Source organism: Taudactylus pleione, unplaced genomic scaffold (genome assembly GCF_031769625.1).
Source record: "Taudactylus pleione unplaced genomic scaffold, aTauple2 ptg000093l, whole genome shotgun sequence".
NCBI classification, from domain to species: Eukaryota; Metazoa; Chordata; class Amphibia; order Anura; family Myobatrachidae; genus Taudactylus; species Taudactylus pleione.
This window is the reverse complement of record NW_028284495.1, coordinates 13,612,437-13,629,364: the sequence shown is the minus strand read 5'-3', so window position 1 is coordinate 13,629,364 and position 16,928 is coordinate 13,612,437. Positions and strand designations below refer to the sequence as shown.

Sequence of the window (16,928 nt, the reverse complement as noted above, 5' to 3'; positions counted from 1 at the left end):
ATGTTATCAATGCCACTAATCATTCATGCCTGGGGATATTTCACAGTGATAGGCCTTTGTAATACTATTGGCAAATTTAAACCATAGTAGGAGCAGAAGGGAGGAGCAGTAACCTGTTGGAATCTTGTTGGGAATCCAACAAATAGGATGTATTTAGAGTTACTTGAGTGATTTATTTCTAGATGGAACAAAGTTCAATTATTCAATTTGTTATTGTTTCCCTACTATGAATAGCTCTTACCCTCCTCTATATTCCATGTATCTAGGTATGGCACTCCCCTGAGTTAATGGAATATGTAGGGTTACATGGTGTGAATGTTTATTTTTTTGCGTTATCTAAAATAAATTTTCTTCCTTTGGCACAAGACAACAATAACTGAAAACACATCAAACACTTGATGTAAACTAATGTTTTTATATTAAGAGCAGGATCTGCATCTAAGAGGCATGACCTATAACCTGTATTAGCCATACTGTACAGTAAGTCCTTTACCCGCTAGTTTCTAGCTGTGCATAATATTTACCTCCAGCTTGCTTCAAGCTAATGTCTTAATAATTTTCACTCCTTTCTCAGGTCCTTACCACAAAGGACTTGACTAATGATCCATGGACAAAATGAAGCATTTAAATTTATTCATTAATCATTCATCTCCAGCTCATTGAAAACTTTAAACTTCTTCAAAATTAAGATAGAACACTGAAGAGTGATTGAGGGAGACAGCTCGCTGTGAGTTAAAGAGAAAAACACACACACACGACTTGTAAACAGGAAAAAAAAAAGATATATCACGTGGGGTATCTGGTACTATCACCAGGGTATTGGTATTATTATAGTTTATATAAACTTTAACTACTCATTGCAAAAGCCTTTATTCGGGCCAACACGATGGGGAAATCTGGGGAAGTGTATAGTCACTGTCAACACCGCCAGTAATTATTCTCTCTTCCAATTAATGGTGACATAGATTAATTATCAGATGAAGCAAAGCCAATTGCAATCAGTCACCCAGAGCTGAAATTAGATCGTTCCTGACAGCAGCATGAAAGTCACCTGTTTCATTGTTATGGATTTGCTGTAAGTAAAAGGATGGCAAAGCATGCTGGGATGTGAGAGTGTTTTCCGTCCATAGAAGTGTGAAATGGCAAACAGGTGAATGTCCAATTACACTGTTATGTGAACTGTGTGACTTTCCCTGTCTTTTGTCTTAGCGTGCCAGATAGACTGCTTGTTTTCTTTGCTGTCTTCTCTGGGAGAGCCATCTGTCAGAGAAGTAAGGAAGGCAGAGATGTGCTGAATTGTTTTTGACATCTCCTCCTGTTTAGAAAAGAGAAACAAACAAAATCAATAAATTCTCATTAATTAAGAAAACAAAGTACTATAACTAAATCAAGCATATGGAAAACTTACTAACAATACAACAATAAAAGCAATCAGATATCTTGTTTCTTTGCCTCATCTTTCTCTCTACGGGGAAGGCTATAAACAGCCCCGTAAAGTCTGCGTTATGAGAACAATCATACCACTTTCCCATAGTCCAAACCAGGCTTATATGTACATTACCATTTCTATTCCCTTCCCTATGTCTAGTGACAAGAGAAAAGTTGGAGCAATGTACTTAGTCATAGGCAACTGGTGTCCCCTCAATCATGGCATTAGTTGGGTTTCCAGCCGTTTCCTGTCGACCTAACTGTGTAATATCGGTGACTTCAAAATAACATTAGATAAAGTTGTAAGGTGCTTTAAAAATTCAGTATCGAAAATATAGTGAAGGCGGATTTTGCACTTAAGCGAATACAATATTGTAATAGCAGTTACAGTACAATGGGTATTTTTTGTCACCTACTGTGATGTCTCAGACCATATTTATAAAACTGCAATGCTAACCAGTATCTCCAAATGGAATATGATGAGGTGAATGTGGACGTTACCTAAACTATATAACTACTATGGTATACTACAATACAACTTGGGAAAAAAGTTGAGCCATGTGTATTACATCAATAAAAAATGAATCATTTATATGCATAACAAACCACCCAAGTGTCGCAAGTCACGGAAGGTAGTGGACGCTATCCCTTCTGTTGGGATTGACAAGACCTAGTACTGAGGGGCAGAGTCTAATGTGCCGGCGGTGTTCACCAGGGACCACTTCAAGGAAGTTTGAACTTAGCTGCGGCCATCAGACTAGGTTCTCTAATACAGGAGCTGGTTCACTCTGGATGGAGTGGAGTATGGTGAAGACTAACAGCGTAGTCGACTAGCCGGGTCAGAACCGACTGGACAAGATGGTACCAGGGAGCAGACATTGCAGGTCACGGAGAATACCAAGTGAAGTACCAGGGAGGAGATGGACGCAGGTCGCAGACACAGCCAAGTTCATGAACGAGCAGCTGAAAACACTGACAACGCTGGAGTATGGTTGAGAGACTATACTCTGCCACCTGCCTAGTGCCCAGAGACTCTCTTTATAGGAAGGAGTTCAATTCTTCGCGCCAAACGTGATGCCACCTTTGGCACCACTGTCCCTTTAAATCTTCCTACAGGTCAGCGTGCACCCCTTGGGAGAGCCGCGGATGCCTGCACTTGCCACTACCGGGGTTGGACGAGAGGAGCTGGGAGTGGAACACTAGTAGCAGGCACTGGGGACTTCCAATCCACTGCCCTACACCAACCAGTATTCCAGCTGTGCCGGTCCCAGTAAGTGGTAAGTGGGCTACGCTGTGACATTACCCTCTCCTCTAGGGGTGGTTTCCGAACACCCCACAGATGGCTTGCCAGGGAAATTCTGAAGAAATTTGACCCAACAACATTCCTCGGCACCATATTCTTTCCAGTCTACAAGGAATTGAACTGTACCTTGGGAAACTCTAGAGTAGAAAATGTATTTCACCTCATACTCTTCCTGATGGTCCACTGGAATAGCTGAAGAGGATTTGCAGGATTTTGAATACCAAATCAGAACCAACGGTTTCAAGAGTGAGATGTGGAAGACATTTGGTATCCTAAGTGTGCCAGGGAGCTTCAGGCAGTATACCACCAGGTTTACAACTTGGACTATCTAGAATGGCCAAGTGAACCTCGGAGCAAATTTCATTATTGGTGACTTCAATCGTAGATGTTTGGTTGACAACCAAATCCTGTCACCAGCACTCAGTAAAGGAACCCTCATCTTTTTACAGTCCACAAACACCTTATAGCTCGAAGAGGCTCTGCACAAATTCTTCTCCACCTCCAGATATTGAGGAACCGCTTTACCGCGTCACGGATGGCTGGGATTGATACCGAACGGAGGGCTGGTACAGTAGTTCAGGTAATACAAGGTGTAGCTCGTATCAGATGAAAAATGGAGAATGGCCAGATGCCTCATGGTACAGATTGTTATGTGCAAAATACGCCCATGGCAGCAAGGAGACCCAATTATTCTAATTGGCCGACATGTATATTTGGATGAATTTCTCCAAATCCTGATTCACTCGCTCCGTCTGGCCGTTAGGGGGATGGTAGGCTGATGAAATTCTCAGGTTAACCCCAAAACAGTTACATAATGCCTTTCAGAATTTGGAAGTAAATTGCACCCCATGATCAAAAACAATGTCCTTAGGAAACCCGTGCAACCTAAAGATCTCCTTTATAAAAGCCTCTGCTAGCTTTGGAGCCGAAGGTAGGCTTTTAATGGAACGAAGTAAGCAGCCTTGGAAAACCTGTCCACTACATGGTATTGAAACCCTGACAGGATGACAGATCGTGTAAAAGTGCATGGAAATATGGCTCCAAGGATGGTCGGGCACTGGCAATGGATGCAGGAGACCCAAGGGCGAGTGAGGTGGAACCGTGTGTTGAGCGCAGGTAAAACAGGCTGCCACGAAGTCCTTAATATCCTGATGGACAGTTGGCCATCAATAACCCCTAAAAATTAACTCCAGGGTTCTTTTCACACCTGCATGGCTGGTGAACCGCAAACAATGAGCCCATTGTAGCAATTTTGTACAGAGCTCAGGTGCTATGAATGTCTTCCCGGGGTGGAATTTTAACCTTAGTAGTTACCGCTACAAAGCAGGCTGGGTTCACAATAGGCTTATCCTCTTGCATGTCATCCTCCTCAGCGGAACTGAATGCCCGGGACAATGCATCAGTTTTGATGTTTTCGCTGCATGGCCGGTAAGTGATCACCAGGTTAAAGCATTCAAAGAACTGTGACCATCTAGATTGACGATAATTTTAACAGTGAGAGGTCTTGAGGTAAGTAAGGTTCTTGTGGTTGGTGTAAACCATCACAGGGGATTTTGCCCCCTCCAACAGGTATTGCCATTCCTGCAGGGCTAGCTTGATGGCTAACAATTTTTTATCCTCGATGGAGTAGTTTCTCTCTGGAGCTGAGAACTTGATTGCAAAGAAACAACAAGAGTACCACTTCCCCTCCTCGTTCTTCTGCGAGAGCACTGCCCAACCCGACCATCGAGGTGTCTACCTCCAGAAAGAAAGGCTGGTCGCAATCAGGTTGTCTCAGGATGGGAGCAGAGATAAAACACTGCTTTAAGTGGTCGAATGCTTCTTCTGCCTCAGGAGGCGACACCTAGGTATCTTGGCACTTCTTGGTGAGAGCAGTAGTAGGAGCTTCAACAGATGAATAATTCCTGATAATCTTCCGGTAAAAATTATAGCAGCCTAGGAAACATTGTATCGCCTTTAAACCCACCAGACGTGGCCAGTTGACAATGGCAGAAAGCTTCTCGGGATCCATTTGGGGACTAAAGCCTTAAATAATATAACCCAAGAATGCCAACTTCTTCTGCTCGAAGGAGCACTTCTCTAACTTGCAGAAGAGCTGATTACTCCGAAGTCGTGACAGCACTTTGCATACGTGCTTACGATGACTCGCTATATCTTTAGAGAAAATCAGGATGTCATCCAGATATCCAGATAAACTCAAGGAGTTTATTTACTAAGCGCCAGGTTCTAAAACCTGGACCGTGCGATCGTATTTACGGCCGTAATTTAAAAGGGCACTGATTTTACTAGCAAAGCTCGGCTAGTAAAAGCATTGCCCTTTTAAATTTGGACAAAAACACAATCGGAAGCGTCAGGTTTTGAACCTGAACCTTAGTAAATAAACCACTAGGTGCTCTGGCTTTCCCTTCTCTATGCACACATTAGCATAGTCAGCACTTCTATCTCCATGTCCTCAAGACGCCTTATTAAACTTAGTCTACATATGAACGCCCTATTGCCACCCAGCTACGCCGATTCAGCCACAAGTGGAGGCATAAATGAGATATATATGCATTGGAATTGCTTGTAGATGGTATACAATCGGGAAGCCGGCTGCCTTAATACCGGCAGCCGGCTTCCCGACTGTCATATCCCGGCGAGGGATGAAATGCCGGGCATCTAGATGTAGACGCCTGACATTTCCCCGACGCCGGGCGACCAGAGCCTGCCATCCCGATTGAAGGTATGCCGGGCGCCGCGAGTGGACAGCCGCGGGGGGGGGTATAGGTTTAGGGCACCCGGGGGGACTTTGGGTTAGGCACCCCCCCCGGGAGGGTTAGGGCTAGGCTTAGGCTAGGGGGAGGGAGGGTTAGGCACCCCAGGGGGGGACTTAGGGTTAGGCACCCCCCCTGGGGGACTTGGCTTTAGCCAGCGGGGAAGGGGGGGGGGGTTAGGCACTTGGGGGGGAGGTTAGGGTTAGGTACCCCTAAGGAGGGTTAGGGAGTTAGTTTAGTTAGTACTTACCTATCCATGATCGGGATTTCCAGCGCTGTCGGGCTTCCACTTCCGGGAACTCTGCTGTTGTCGGCCAGGCGCTGCCGGGAATCGAACATGCGGCCGGCGGTATTTCATACCACTTCCCTTGTAGATCCATGTATTAGACAACAGGTCATGCACAGTGCTAAAGAATGGAAGATCCAAGTGCAAAACAGACTGGTGTGCAACCTTGCATCTGCCCCTTTCTCTGTATGTCCTTGTTTACACAGCACACCTTTGTGACAGTACGGTATCATAAATTACATAGGGGGAGGGGCCTCATAAATTAGTAGCAACTATTAGCTGAAAGACTGTCAGTCACTGTCATATAAAAATGTACTCTATCAACACAAAGCTCTCTCTTGAAGTCTACTCTGAGGTATTTTAATTTCACTTTTGATCTCCATTATAAACTAAAATAGCTAAAGCAAATTATTATTGCATGACTAAGGTAAAGTCAAATAAGCTCTTCTTAATGTAAATGATGACATATGCATTTGATTGGTATGGTCTTAGTAGTTAAAAGAAAGTGTGTCTGGAGGGTCAAGGTGTCATCCAGATATTTAAGTCTTTCATGTTTGCCAATTCTACCAGAATGAGGAAAGTGGGTGGCCCGTTGGTTTGATGACGTAATTTGCATTGAATTGGATCATTTTGACTGCGACCAGAATGATGGGATTGCAGCACCACCACCCTGCACCTCGGACATGCCATCCTTTTGTCTCTTATGTCACATTCCACACAGGCCTCAGAGTGAGGGTTGCACCATTACTGTATTACCCATAGGGATTGAGTTCTAGATTAAACTATCCGCCCCCTATAAAGATCAATACCTACAGTACAGTAGAGGTGACTATTCACTACCTGTAGCGACAAAGCCCTAAAGGTTACTACACAATAGCAATAAAGAAATCGATTCCTAGAAGTAACCACATACAGGAAAATGTCACTTTCCATCCAAAGATGTACACTGACAACCTTGATATGAGCAACTCAGAGCTGAGATTTTCATCACACACAAGCTATTCCAGAATGTACAACAAAATAATATGCAAAACTGAATTAAACAACATGCCCAGTTACCAAATTTTATACTGTATCTTTGTTAATGATCAAATAACAAAATTAAATATATAATAAATATAGAAGAGAAGAGGCAGATCAGACAAACAAAACCAACATATACTCTAAAGCTGGCCACACATCTAAAGATTATCTGTCCAACCAGCCAACTAGTTGATTGGTTGGAATGAAAATCTGGTAAGGAATGAAAGCAAATGACAATCAGCAATTTGCCCCCAAATGCCGTAAAATGGACGAAACATGTTGTTTGAACAAATAGTTTAGATCAAACATTTAACAAACTTGTCTGAATGACCATTTTCATCTGTTTTCTTGCATTTAGGCGCAAATTGCTGATCATCAGTAACTCCCATCCGTTACCAGATTTTCATTCCATCCAATCAACAAGTTGGCTGGTTGGATGTAAGTTGGTCTAGTGTGTGGCCAGCTTAAGGCTGGGTACACACGTCAAGATTTTCTGTCCAACCATCCAACCAGTTGATAGGTTGGAATGAAAATCTGTTAACGTATGGGAGTAACTGATGATCAGCAATTTTCTCCTGCCAGAAAACAGATGAAAATGGTCGTTAGACAAGTTTGTTAAATGTTGATCTAAACAATTTGTTCAAACAACAATTTTTGTCCATTTTCCGGCGTTTGGGAGCAAATTGCTGATGGTCATTTGCTTTCATACCTTACCAGATTTTCATTCCAACCAATCAACTAGTTGGATGGTTGGACAGAAAATCTTTACGTGTGTATGCACCTTAAAGCTGGCATCACACCAGACCAACTTTAATCCAACCACACAACTATTTGGTTGGTTGTAATGAAAATCTGGTAATGTATGGGAGCAAATGACAATCAGCCATTTGCTCCCAAACGCTGGAAACCATACAAAAACCATGTTCAGTCAAGTTGGTTAAATCTGTTTTATTTAAACAATATGGGCCTGATTCAGACCTGGTCGCAAGCGCTGAGCACTCGCAACTGGGTCAATGGTGGCCCACAGCGCATGCGCACGACGGAGACGGCTCCGTCGTGCGCATGCGTGAGACCCAGCTAGCGACGGGCAAACCGTTGCTTCGGGTCTCGCACCAAAGGGGGCGAGCTGTCGATGTTGAGTGACAGCTCGCCCCCTTTGGTGGGCAGGCCAGGGAGGGTGGCTTCCCAAATGGAGGCATTCCCATGTGAACCCCTGCTGTTTGGGGGCGGCCCCACTGGCATCACGAGTGATGTCAGTGGAGAGATTCCGGCCGATTCTCTCTGGTGCTTGCGGCCATGAGACCCTACCACAAGGGTCTTGTTGCAAGCCCGATGGTCGCGATGGTCTTGACCATCGCGACCATCAACCTGGCCGCTCGCTATAGCTGTGGGTGGTCACCCACAGCTATGTGAGCGGCCAGGAGGCCGCACAAAAAAAAAAACGAAACGCCCTGATTCAGAGCGAGCGCTCTTTCAGAACAGCTTTCGTCTGTTTTCCAGGGTTTGGGAGCAAATGGCTGATTGTCACTTGCTCCCATACATTACCAGATTTTCATTCCAACCAACTAAATAGTTGGATGAAAGTTGGTCTGGTGTATGGCCATTGACATCATAACCATTAACCAACCTGCTCCACTTAAACCTAACCAAAAAAATATTTCACCAAACTACAGATGCAGCCACATATACTGTATCCTAAAATATAACCAATAGCACTTTTAGATTGATAGCACTCACAACTGAGACATTCCATAACTTATTAAAATTGTATAAATATACAGTATGTACAGCATATGATGTCTGTGCACCCATTACTGATTTTACAGAGCCGTGCATCCAGCTATTACAGCCTTATATTTGCACAACTAACCATTGCCTGGTTTCATAGCCAACATCACACTTGAACTGCCCTATCATTGGTGCAAACAATGTGCCTGAGATTACACAAATTTTTGCATCCATGGTCAACTGTAGGTCATCTGAAGGGAGAAGATGCCGACAGGGGAGGTAAGTACCCTAACCCTCTCCCCCCTCTAACCCTCCCTTAGTGGTGCCTAACCTCCCCCGATAGTACCTAACCCTAACCCCCCCCCCCGAGAGTGCCTAAACCTAACCTGTCCCGGTAGTGCCTAACCCTAACCTCCTCTCGGGGGTTCCTAACCCCCCTTTCCCCATGAGTTTGATCAACAAAATCAGCTGATAAATGTAACTTTTGGCATCAGTATTCATGTTTATATTTCTTAGTCACTGGTTCCAATTGTATTGCTACACAACATTCTCATGAACAGGTGTACAGTACAGTAGTTTGAAACCACATCCTTGAATTTAAACAGCGACGTATCTATAATAGGTCCAGGGGGTTCATACTGTGCACCCTGCACCCATGTATAAAAATGATTTCTCTGGGGTCCTGCGGTGACAGCAGCAGTGCTGCACAAATCACCGGGAAAATGGCGTGGTGGCCATTTTCCCTGCAATTTGCGCATGCCCAGCAGAAAATCACATGGAACATGGTGTGTGCGCCATGCTCCCGGGAACCTAAACATGCATAGTGCCAGAGTCTACTCACCTGTGCCAGGCACTAGAGAGGAGGGGGCACACACGGAAACTGCACACAGGCCACCTCCTCTCTTAATTCACACATGAATTTAATGCATCATACAGTTTTTTTTTTCCATAGTTTATGTTGAGACAGAAAAGAAGAGTCATCATTTCTGGCCAGCCCTATTGTACATCATTCCTCTTTCTCCTTTCTCTGAAAGATATAGCGAATATACCAGCAGTTTGGACCAGCACATGCAATCTCCACCACCAACACCCTCATCATCAACCTCCTCCTTAATAATTGAAGGTAGTCCTTCCAAAAAATGTTTTGTGGGGGCCCATACAAACCAAGGAGTTGAGCCACGAAAGCGTCAGTCCTAGTGGCTAAAGTGCTTGGTTTGTTAAACTGTGCATGTCCTTTTTAATATCCCACATAAGAGTGGGTGGGAGGGACAATTCCATCTTGCACCTCTTTCCTTTACATTTGGCACAATTTGGGGCTTTGCCAACTGACATTATTATAGTTTATTGAACTGCCATCCTGTCTGCCACTGCTGTGTTGCAATGTTTCATAAACGTCTGATATTTGTTTAAACTGCCTTGCGTTTGTTCTGCTGCTCTGTTGCTTACTTTAGCCAGCTTGCTGCAGCCTTTGGTCTATATTGGTAAAAAATAGTGAAATCAATATTGTGAGGTGGTCAAAAATGCCTAGAAATGCATGAAAATGATTGTTATTAAGGTTAATAATGTGGTTTTAGCTGTTTATATAATTTTTTGGAAAAAATATAGATCCAAAACCGAAAAACAAAATACCAAGGAAAAAAATCCCAAACCAGATTCAGTTCCAAAACCAAAACACGGGGGTCGGCGCACATCTCTAGCTGTGTTTCAATCGCAACTGCACCTCTGTGCGTATACACCATGGGGCGCAGGCGCAGTGCGATTTAGATGCATGTGCAGCTGAAGACCAGAGACCAATTGCATTGCAACTCTGAATCAGCTCCATAGTGTTTATTTTCTGTATTTGAAGATTTGGATGAATTATATTAGAAATGTTACTAATTATAATTAAATATTATCATTTACCAAGCACTTTAGCCACTAGGACTGACGCTTTCGTGGCTCAACTCCTTGGTTTGTATGGGCCCCCACAAAACATTTTTTGGAAGGACTACCTTCAATTATTAAGGAGGAGGTTGATGATGAGGGTGTTGGTGGTGGAGATTGCATGTGCTGGTCCAAACTGCTGGTAGCTGATACTGGACTGCTTGTTATTAATTTACAAATTATAAGTTTGTTAAACAAATTGCATGAACTCGCTGCAAATGATGTAACAGGGAGGAGGTGCCTACATGGTTAACGTCCCTTCCTCTGCTAACTTTGGCTTTACAAATGGAACAGATGCCTTCACAACTGTTGTCAGAATTTAGATTAAAATAATTCCACACCCAAGACGTTGCTTTTCTGGCTTTCTTTTTAACATTAGCAAGACCTGCTGCCACTGGTGGCTGATTTACGCAAACCACATCCTCATCAACATCCACATTTGTGTCAGATAGGACACAAATTTCCCCCTCATCCTCCTTTTGCACTTCCTCCACACTATCATCCTCATTTTTATTATTTCACCATCTAATACTAGCACAGCCGTCATGGCGTCAATGATCAGCTGTGAAACTGGGTGACAGCTGTTATACAAAACTTCCTCTATCAAAGGACTGTTTAATAGTCAATTGTTTTTTTAAATTACTACTAGTAGTAGTCTTCTTGGTCCCTTTCTGGGATGAAGATCCACCCCCAGCAGCAGCAACAGGCATCACTCAAGGATCCTTCGGAGGAATCACGGATAGGAGATGAGTCAGTCATGCTTATGAAATTGGATGCAGGACTACTTCCAATCATGAATGAGGATGTTGATGATGATGCAGGTGTTGGTGGTGGAGATTGCAGGCGCTTGGATCCAGATAGAAGGAAGCAGCTAGGTGACACTGGACTGATTGTTGTTCGGTTTTTTGTTCCCAAAGCTTTAATTTGATGAATGCGCTGCAAGTGACGTAACAGGGAGGAGGTTCCAAGATGATTAAGGTCTTTGCCTCTGCTCACTGTTACTTGGCAATGGTTACAAATAGCTTGGCAATGGTTGTCCGGATTTAGGTGGAAATAATTCCACACATGAGAAGTGGATTTTTTGGTCCTTTGCCCAGGCATGGCAACAATGGGATTTTTCCCACCATGGACAACAACAACTGTTGCCTGGTTTACAGTGTTTACACAAACATCCTCGCCATCAACATCCTCATCAACAACCTAATAATCCTTGGTGTCATCGCCAACTACATAAATATCCTCCTCATTCTCCTCGTGCAATTCCACAGAAGCATCCTCGATTTCTACGTCAGAAGGCACACAAATGGTGAAAGGAGGATCCTCTTCAAGTACAGTATTAGAAAAGTCAGGCTCACACATGGCAACTGCGGACACACTTGGACTCTCCTCTGGGATTTCAGATTTTTGCAAGCACACAGTTGGTTAAGATGTCTTACTCGTCTTAACAATGTAAATTTTTTTTTATACATCTCCTACAAGCAGAGGGGCTTAAATTATCATTAGAACCATCAGTCATAAATACAGGCCAATGGCTTATCCTTTCCTTGCCACTTCATGTAGTGAATGGCATATTGCCAATTTTCTGATTCTCTAAAGCTGACTTAGCTTAAATTTTTTTGGTAAAAGTTGAAATTTTTAGCCTGACTTTTTGGCCTGACTTAAGCCCTGGTACATCGGCCTTCATACATGATGTTGACGGCCTTGCATCGTCATCATGACTGCTGCCAGCAGCTACAAGACTGGTATGTGTATCCTGCTCTCCGGTCATGTGACTGTCATATGGAGTTGCCGCCCCTTCCCTCCTCCGCTCCCTCTCCCTGAGCTTAAATATTTCCTCTACCTCCGGGCAGGTGGTGGGCGTTTCCTGCGCCCTCCGGAAACAGTGGCGCACCGGACAACGGACCGGCTTGCCCATGCCTGGAGCCACTACTGTGTACATCACTGCTTATTTGAGGGCTCTGACTGTTGCTGCAAAGTTTATATACCATGTTCTTGTCTTGCACTGTCTTTTACTGTAAGTCACTGTTCTTTTGTTCTGCTCAATTGTTTATATGGTTTGTTAAGCTCTGCAGAACCCTTGTGGCGCCATAGAAATGAAGGATAATAATAATAATGTGCTGTGTGTTCTTGGCCGGTAACTGGGAGCTGGCTATTCAGATACACAAAGATGGTCCATCCTATGGGCGTGTCGTGAGCGCGTAGCTAAACTGGTTGCGAATTGTTCACAATGGAGGACATAATCTGACAGAGAATCTGCACCTAATATGGTGCTGTGCAAGTTAAGATGGTGCAACCAATGTTTGCATCTAAAGACTCACCAATCAATAGTTTAAAAATGGTCAAAGTGGTGTGACAAAAGCACTGGGGATGTTGTGGATTGAAGCTATGTGTGTCCCAGATATCTAGCTTCTGTCTGGTGGTAATCAGGCTAGAAAGCAGCCTCTATTGACAGACCTCCTGCGAGAGGCTAATAAAGGTGTCAGTTTTTCCAATCAATCTCTAACTGCCTGGGGATCAAGCTGCTGGCTTGCAGAGAGACACCATTACTACTGGAAGTCAGTGCTGTTTTCCAAGTTGGACTGTAGGTCCTTTCACCTGTAGAGAAGGAAGCATTTTGTTTAGTCAGAGCCGGACAGACTAAGATTTATGTTTTGTTTTTACTTTTGTTCCAAATAAAAATAGCTGCTGCTATTTGTATCAAACACCCTGGAGTGGTGTGCTTAGAATTGGCTGCTGCAAGGAAAACCCATACTGTCTACTCCAGGAGACAGCTCCCCATACCCAATTTTACCACAGTGGGCACATTCAGTCTCATTTTTTGTACACCAGGGAAGGGCTTATAGTAATGCAAACTCACAGATGCAACTACGGCAAAAGACGCTAAGGCGGTCGAAGCAGCGCACATCTCTGAATCGGCTCCTAAAGCAGCTGTTCAACTGTTGGCCAGCATAGGGTGTTTTGCACTCTCTCTCATTTGTTGATGCTAATGGGTGAACCAATGCTGCCATTCTAGTACATTCAGAGCCACTCGCAAAATGCGAGTGCTCGCTCTGAATGAGGGCGGCCGCTTCTGTCAGTGAGGCCGCCCCCAAATGGCAGGCGTTCCTTCGGGAACGCCTCAGTTTGGCCAGCCACCCCCCTCACCGCGCCTAGAAAACGGTGCGATCACCATCGACAGCCGCTCCTTTTGTAGTGAGCCCCGGAATGAGAGAATTTCTCTCTAGCTCCATGTCTTGCGCATGCGCAGTGCGGCCGCTGAACGTGCGCAGGGCCACAACATCGACCCGCTTGCGAGCGCTCAGCGCTTGCGAGCGGGTCTGAATGAGACCCAGAGTTCACCATAAGTAAATGAATGGTGAATTATCCAAACATGATGAGAACTTGGTGAACTATTTGGTCCCTTTTGGTAAAAGTGGTCGATCCCATTGTACTGTGTATGGGCAAGTTTTCAGGTTGGCTAGGAACCTGAACACTGTATCTTGTGAGATCACCCTTTGAATTAAAAGTGGAAAATGCCTCTATACTGTGTGATCTGGTTATTCAGTCCGAAACCAAAACTATCAGATCTGTGCAATATAGCTCTGCAAGCGTGCTTCCAAATTGCTCATAAGTTTGGCCAATTGACAATCAGCCAAACCAGCTGGTTGGTTCTTACCTTACCTTTATATAAGAACAGTCTCAGAGTAATTATCTGGCCCAATACTTTCCACCATGTTTATGTCCTGCCCTAGGTTTTTCTTGCTAGAGCTCTGTCTATTGCCAAAAAGTAATAGTCTTCTCACATCTTTCACTGTGCTCAATGTATTTACATTATCATCTGAAGACAGGCAATGCTTTTCTTATTCTTGCATTTTAGTTAATACATTTGACATTTCCTACTTACTTGTAATCAATTTCCATTGTTAGAGCATCTACCTCTACAGTGAAATTGAATTTGATTTCCCCATAGTCTACTGTAAGTCAGTAAGAGGGTTATTATACACATTTTATTATGCCTGGTTACCTCACATGACTGTACAACATAAAACAAAAGATGACACTCAGTAAATGTAATGTGCTGTGTAACGTATACAAGTATAGCCCTATTTCATGAGGCAAATGGTACAACAGTGTAAACCATATCTATGTTATTTTTGCTGTTCATAAGTTGCTGTCATCACTGCTGTGTGTTTTCAGTATAATGTAGAACAGTTCCATGTTCTCATCTTATTGTGTCACATCTCTATGTTTCTCAGTTTCTTATCCCTGAGAGACTGGTATTATATTTATGTTGCAGGGACTGTCACACTACCAGAATGCAGAGGTTCAGAGGACATATTTTAGCTGTGTGGTTTTTAAAACCTGCAAAGCTGTGCAGGAAATGTTCAGTGCTGCCTCATTTTCATTGAATACATTGTTATGTTCCTAAGAATTTGCAGTTGACTAGCCACATGTGTTTGCTTCCATAACTCAGAAATAAAAGCTGTAGTACCCACTTGACTCATATTTCAAATACAGTATTATAATAATAGGCTGGCTAGCTAAATTGGACACAGATGACTACACATTTTCTATCATCTGCTAGAGCTCTCACACACAAACATTACACTGTATAAATATATTATATATATATATATATAAAAGTCCTAATCAGGCGCCACTCTAGTAATATACAAGACAAGGTCCCCAGTGCCCTCCGTGAATTGACTCAGCTGGTGAGCCCGGAAGACAAACACTGACCACCGACACTCAGATCAATGAAGTCACCAATATGCAGGTAAGTAATATCAACGTTTCCGAGAATTTATTACTCCATCATCAGGACGTCATGGAGTTGCGCCGTCCCGCCAGGAGCCGCCGTTAGGACTTATATTGTGGGGTAAGTTCACCCGCTGGTGTGAATTACCCTGGGCTTTGGACACCTGCACAGTATCTGGTAGATTATTACCAGGCGACTGCCCCTTGCAGGATTTTGTGTGTGCACAGTGATTTTGTGTGAACAATGGCTGAGTCACTAGTGACTCTGATAATATGGGTTCTAAACTAGCTAGCACCATGACCTCTTTGGGGGAAGGTACCAGCGTATCTACCGTCGACAGAGGCGGTTTACGAGGAGGGGCCACCAGTGGACGAGGGGAAGATAGTATTTGATCTTTCATCACAGCCAGGGGCGTCTTAAGAGAGGAAGGAGCCTGTGTGCACTCCCTGTGGCCGGCAGCCGACTGACGCGGCTAGCCAGCAACCGGAGCCTTAGTAGACTGCAGGCACTAGAGTGTGCCTGGAGTCTACTGCGCATGCGCAAAATGCCAGAAAATGGACGTGGCGGCCATTTTCCGGCATTCTGTGCATGCGCAGTAGAGTCCGGGCACACTCTAGTGCCCGGAGTCTACTGTGCATGCAACGATGTTCCCTCCAGATGTGGAGGGAACATCGTTGCAGGGCGGAACGCTATAGTTGTACCTATTGGTACTACAGAAATCACGTTCCGCGAAACCGGAAGTTCGGACTAATACTCCGGTTTTCGTCAGTATACTGAATATAAATCTATATGTTGATTTTAGAAACATTTTTATAAAAAAATGGATATGCATCTATGTAGCCGAGAGATAAGAATGAATATTTTAAGATATACTTAGGTGATTACAACGATCACATGTGAATTGACCCGGAAGTAGTTTTGGAAAGTAAGATAAAAAGCATGCTCTGTACAGTCTGAGTCACATAGCCTTGAGGAAGAGAGCTAAGACTCTCGAAACGCGTTGGCCTGAGACACAGACTGAAGGTTGCCGTTGTGGACATTCCTGGTATTATCCCCCGACACAAAGGATTTGAAAGGTGAAGCATCCAGAGGCTTCCAAGCTGTGGCATTCTACAGGCCTTTATGCAAGGGGATATCTGGTAATTATACACCCTGCAACCACCAATTTTTGGATGTCTATGAAATTCACTACAGTTGTCTTTATATGACAATTTTTAATGGACCTTTTTTATGTCATTTGAATTATTTTTTGAATAAATTGTATTGTTTTTTATGGATTACACTATGATTCCCCTTCTTTTCATTATGTTTTATGTGGTTTGGAACACATGAGAAGTAAAGGAATATATTAACTCAGAACTCCCAAGCACTGTTTATCAAAGGGAAGTACCTGTTCTATTATTTTCTTCATTATTCCTATATGCATGATAAGACCATTCATGTTTTGACACATATTGATACCAGCGCACCCTAACCCCAAGTTTATTTTATTCTGCTTTTACATTGTTTGAGTTATTCTAGGGTATAACCTATTGAGGATAGGGGTGCTGCATGTGGTGTTTTTGGCGCCTGGAAATACACTGCATTTTTCTCATAAATATTTTGATGGAGAGGAGAAATGATGAGTTCCTCCGGTAATTAGATAGAACTCCATGCGAGTTCTAAACCTAATTACCTCCATCGATTTTTTAGTTATGATGAATAGGCCCCAATATCTTAATAAACATACACATAATCACTTAAATG

General features: G+C 43.6%; 1 protein-coding gene across 1 annotated transcript in view; it reads right to left on the bottom strand.

Moving 5' to 3' along the window:
- Nucleotides 1-490: 490 nt before the first annotated feature.
- Nucleotides 491-16,928, bottom strand: part of CCDC178 (coiled-coil domain containing 178) — a 434,648-nt gene continuing 418,210 nt past the window's right edge. The window contains exon 20 of the mRNA XM_088469772.1: nucleotides 491-1,315. Coding sequence (XP_088325898.1) covers nucleotides 1,163-1,315 — 153 coding nt within the window. The 3' untranslated portion in view covers nucleotides 491-1,162. The remainder of the gene's footprint in view (nucleotides 1,316-16,928) is intronic.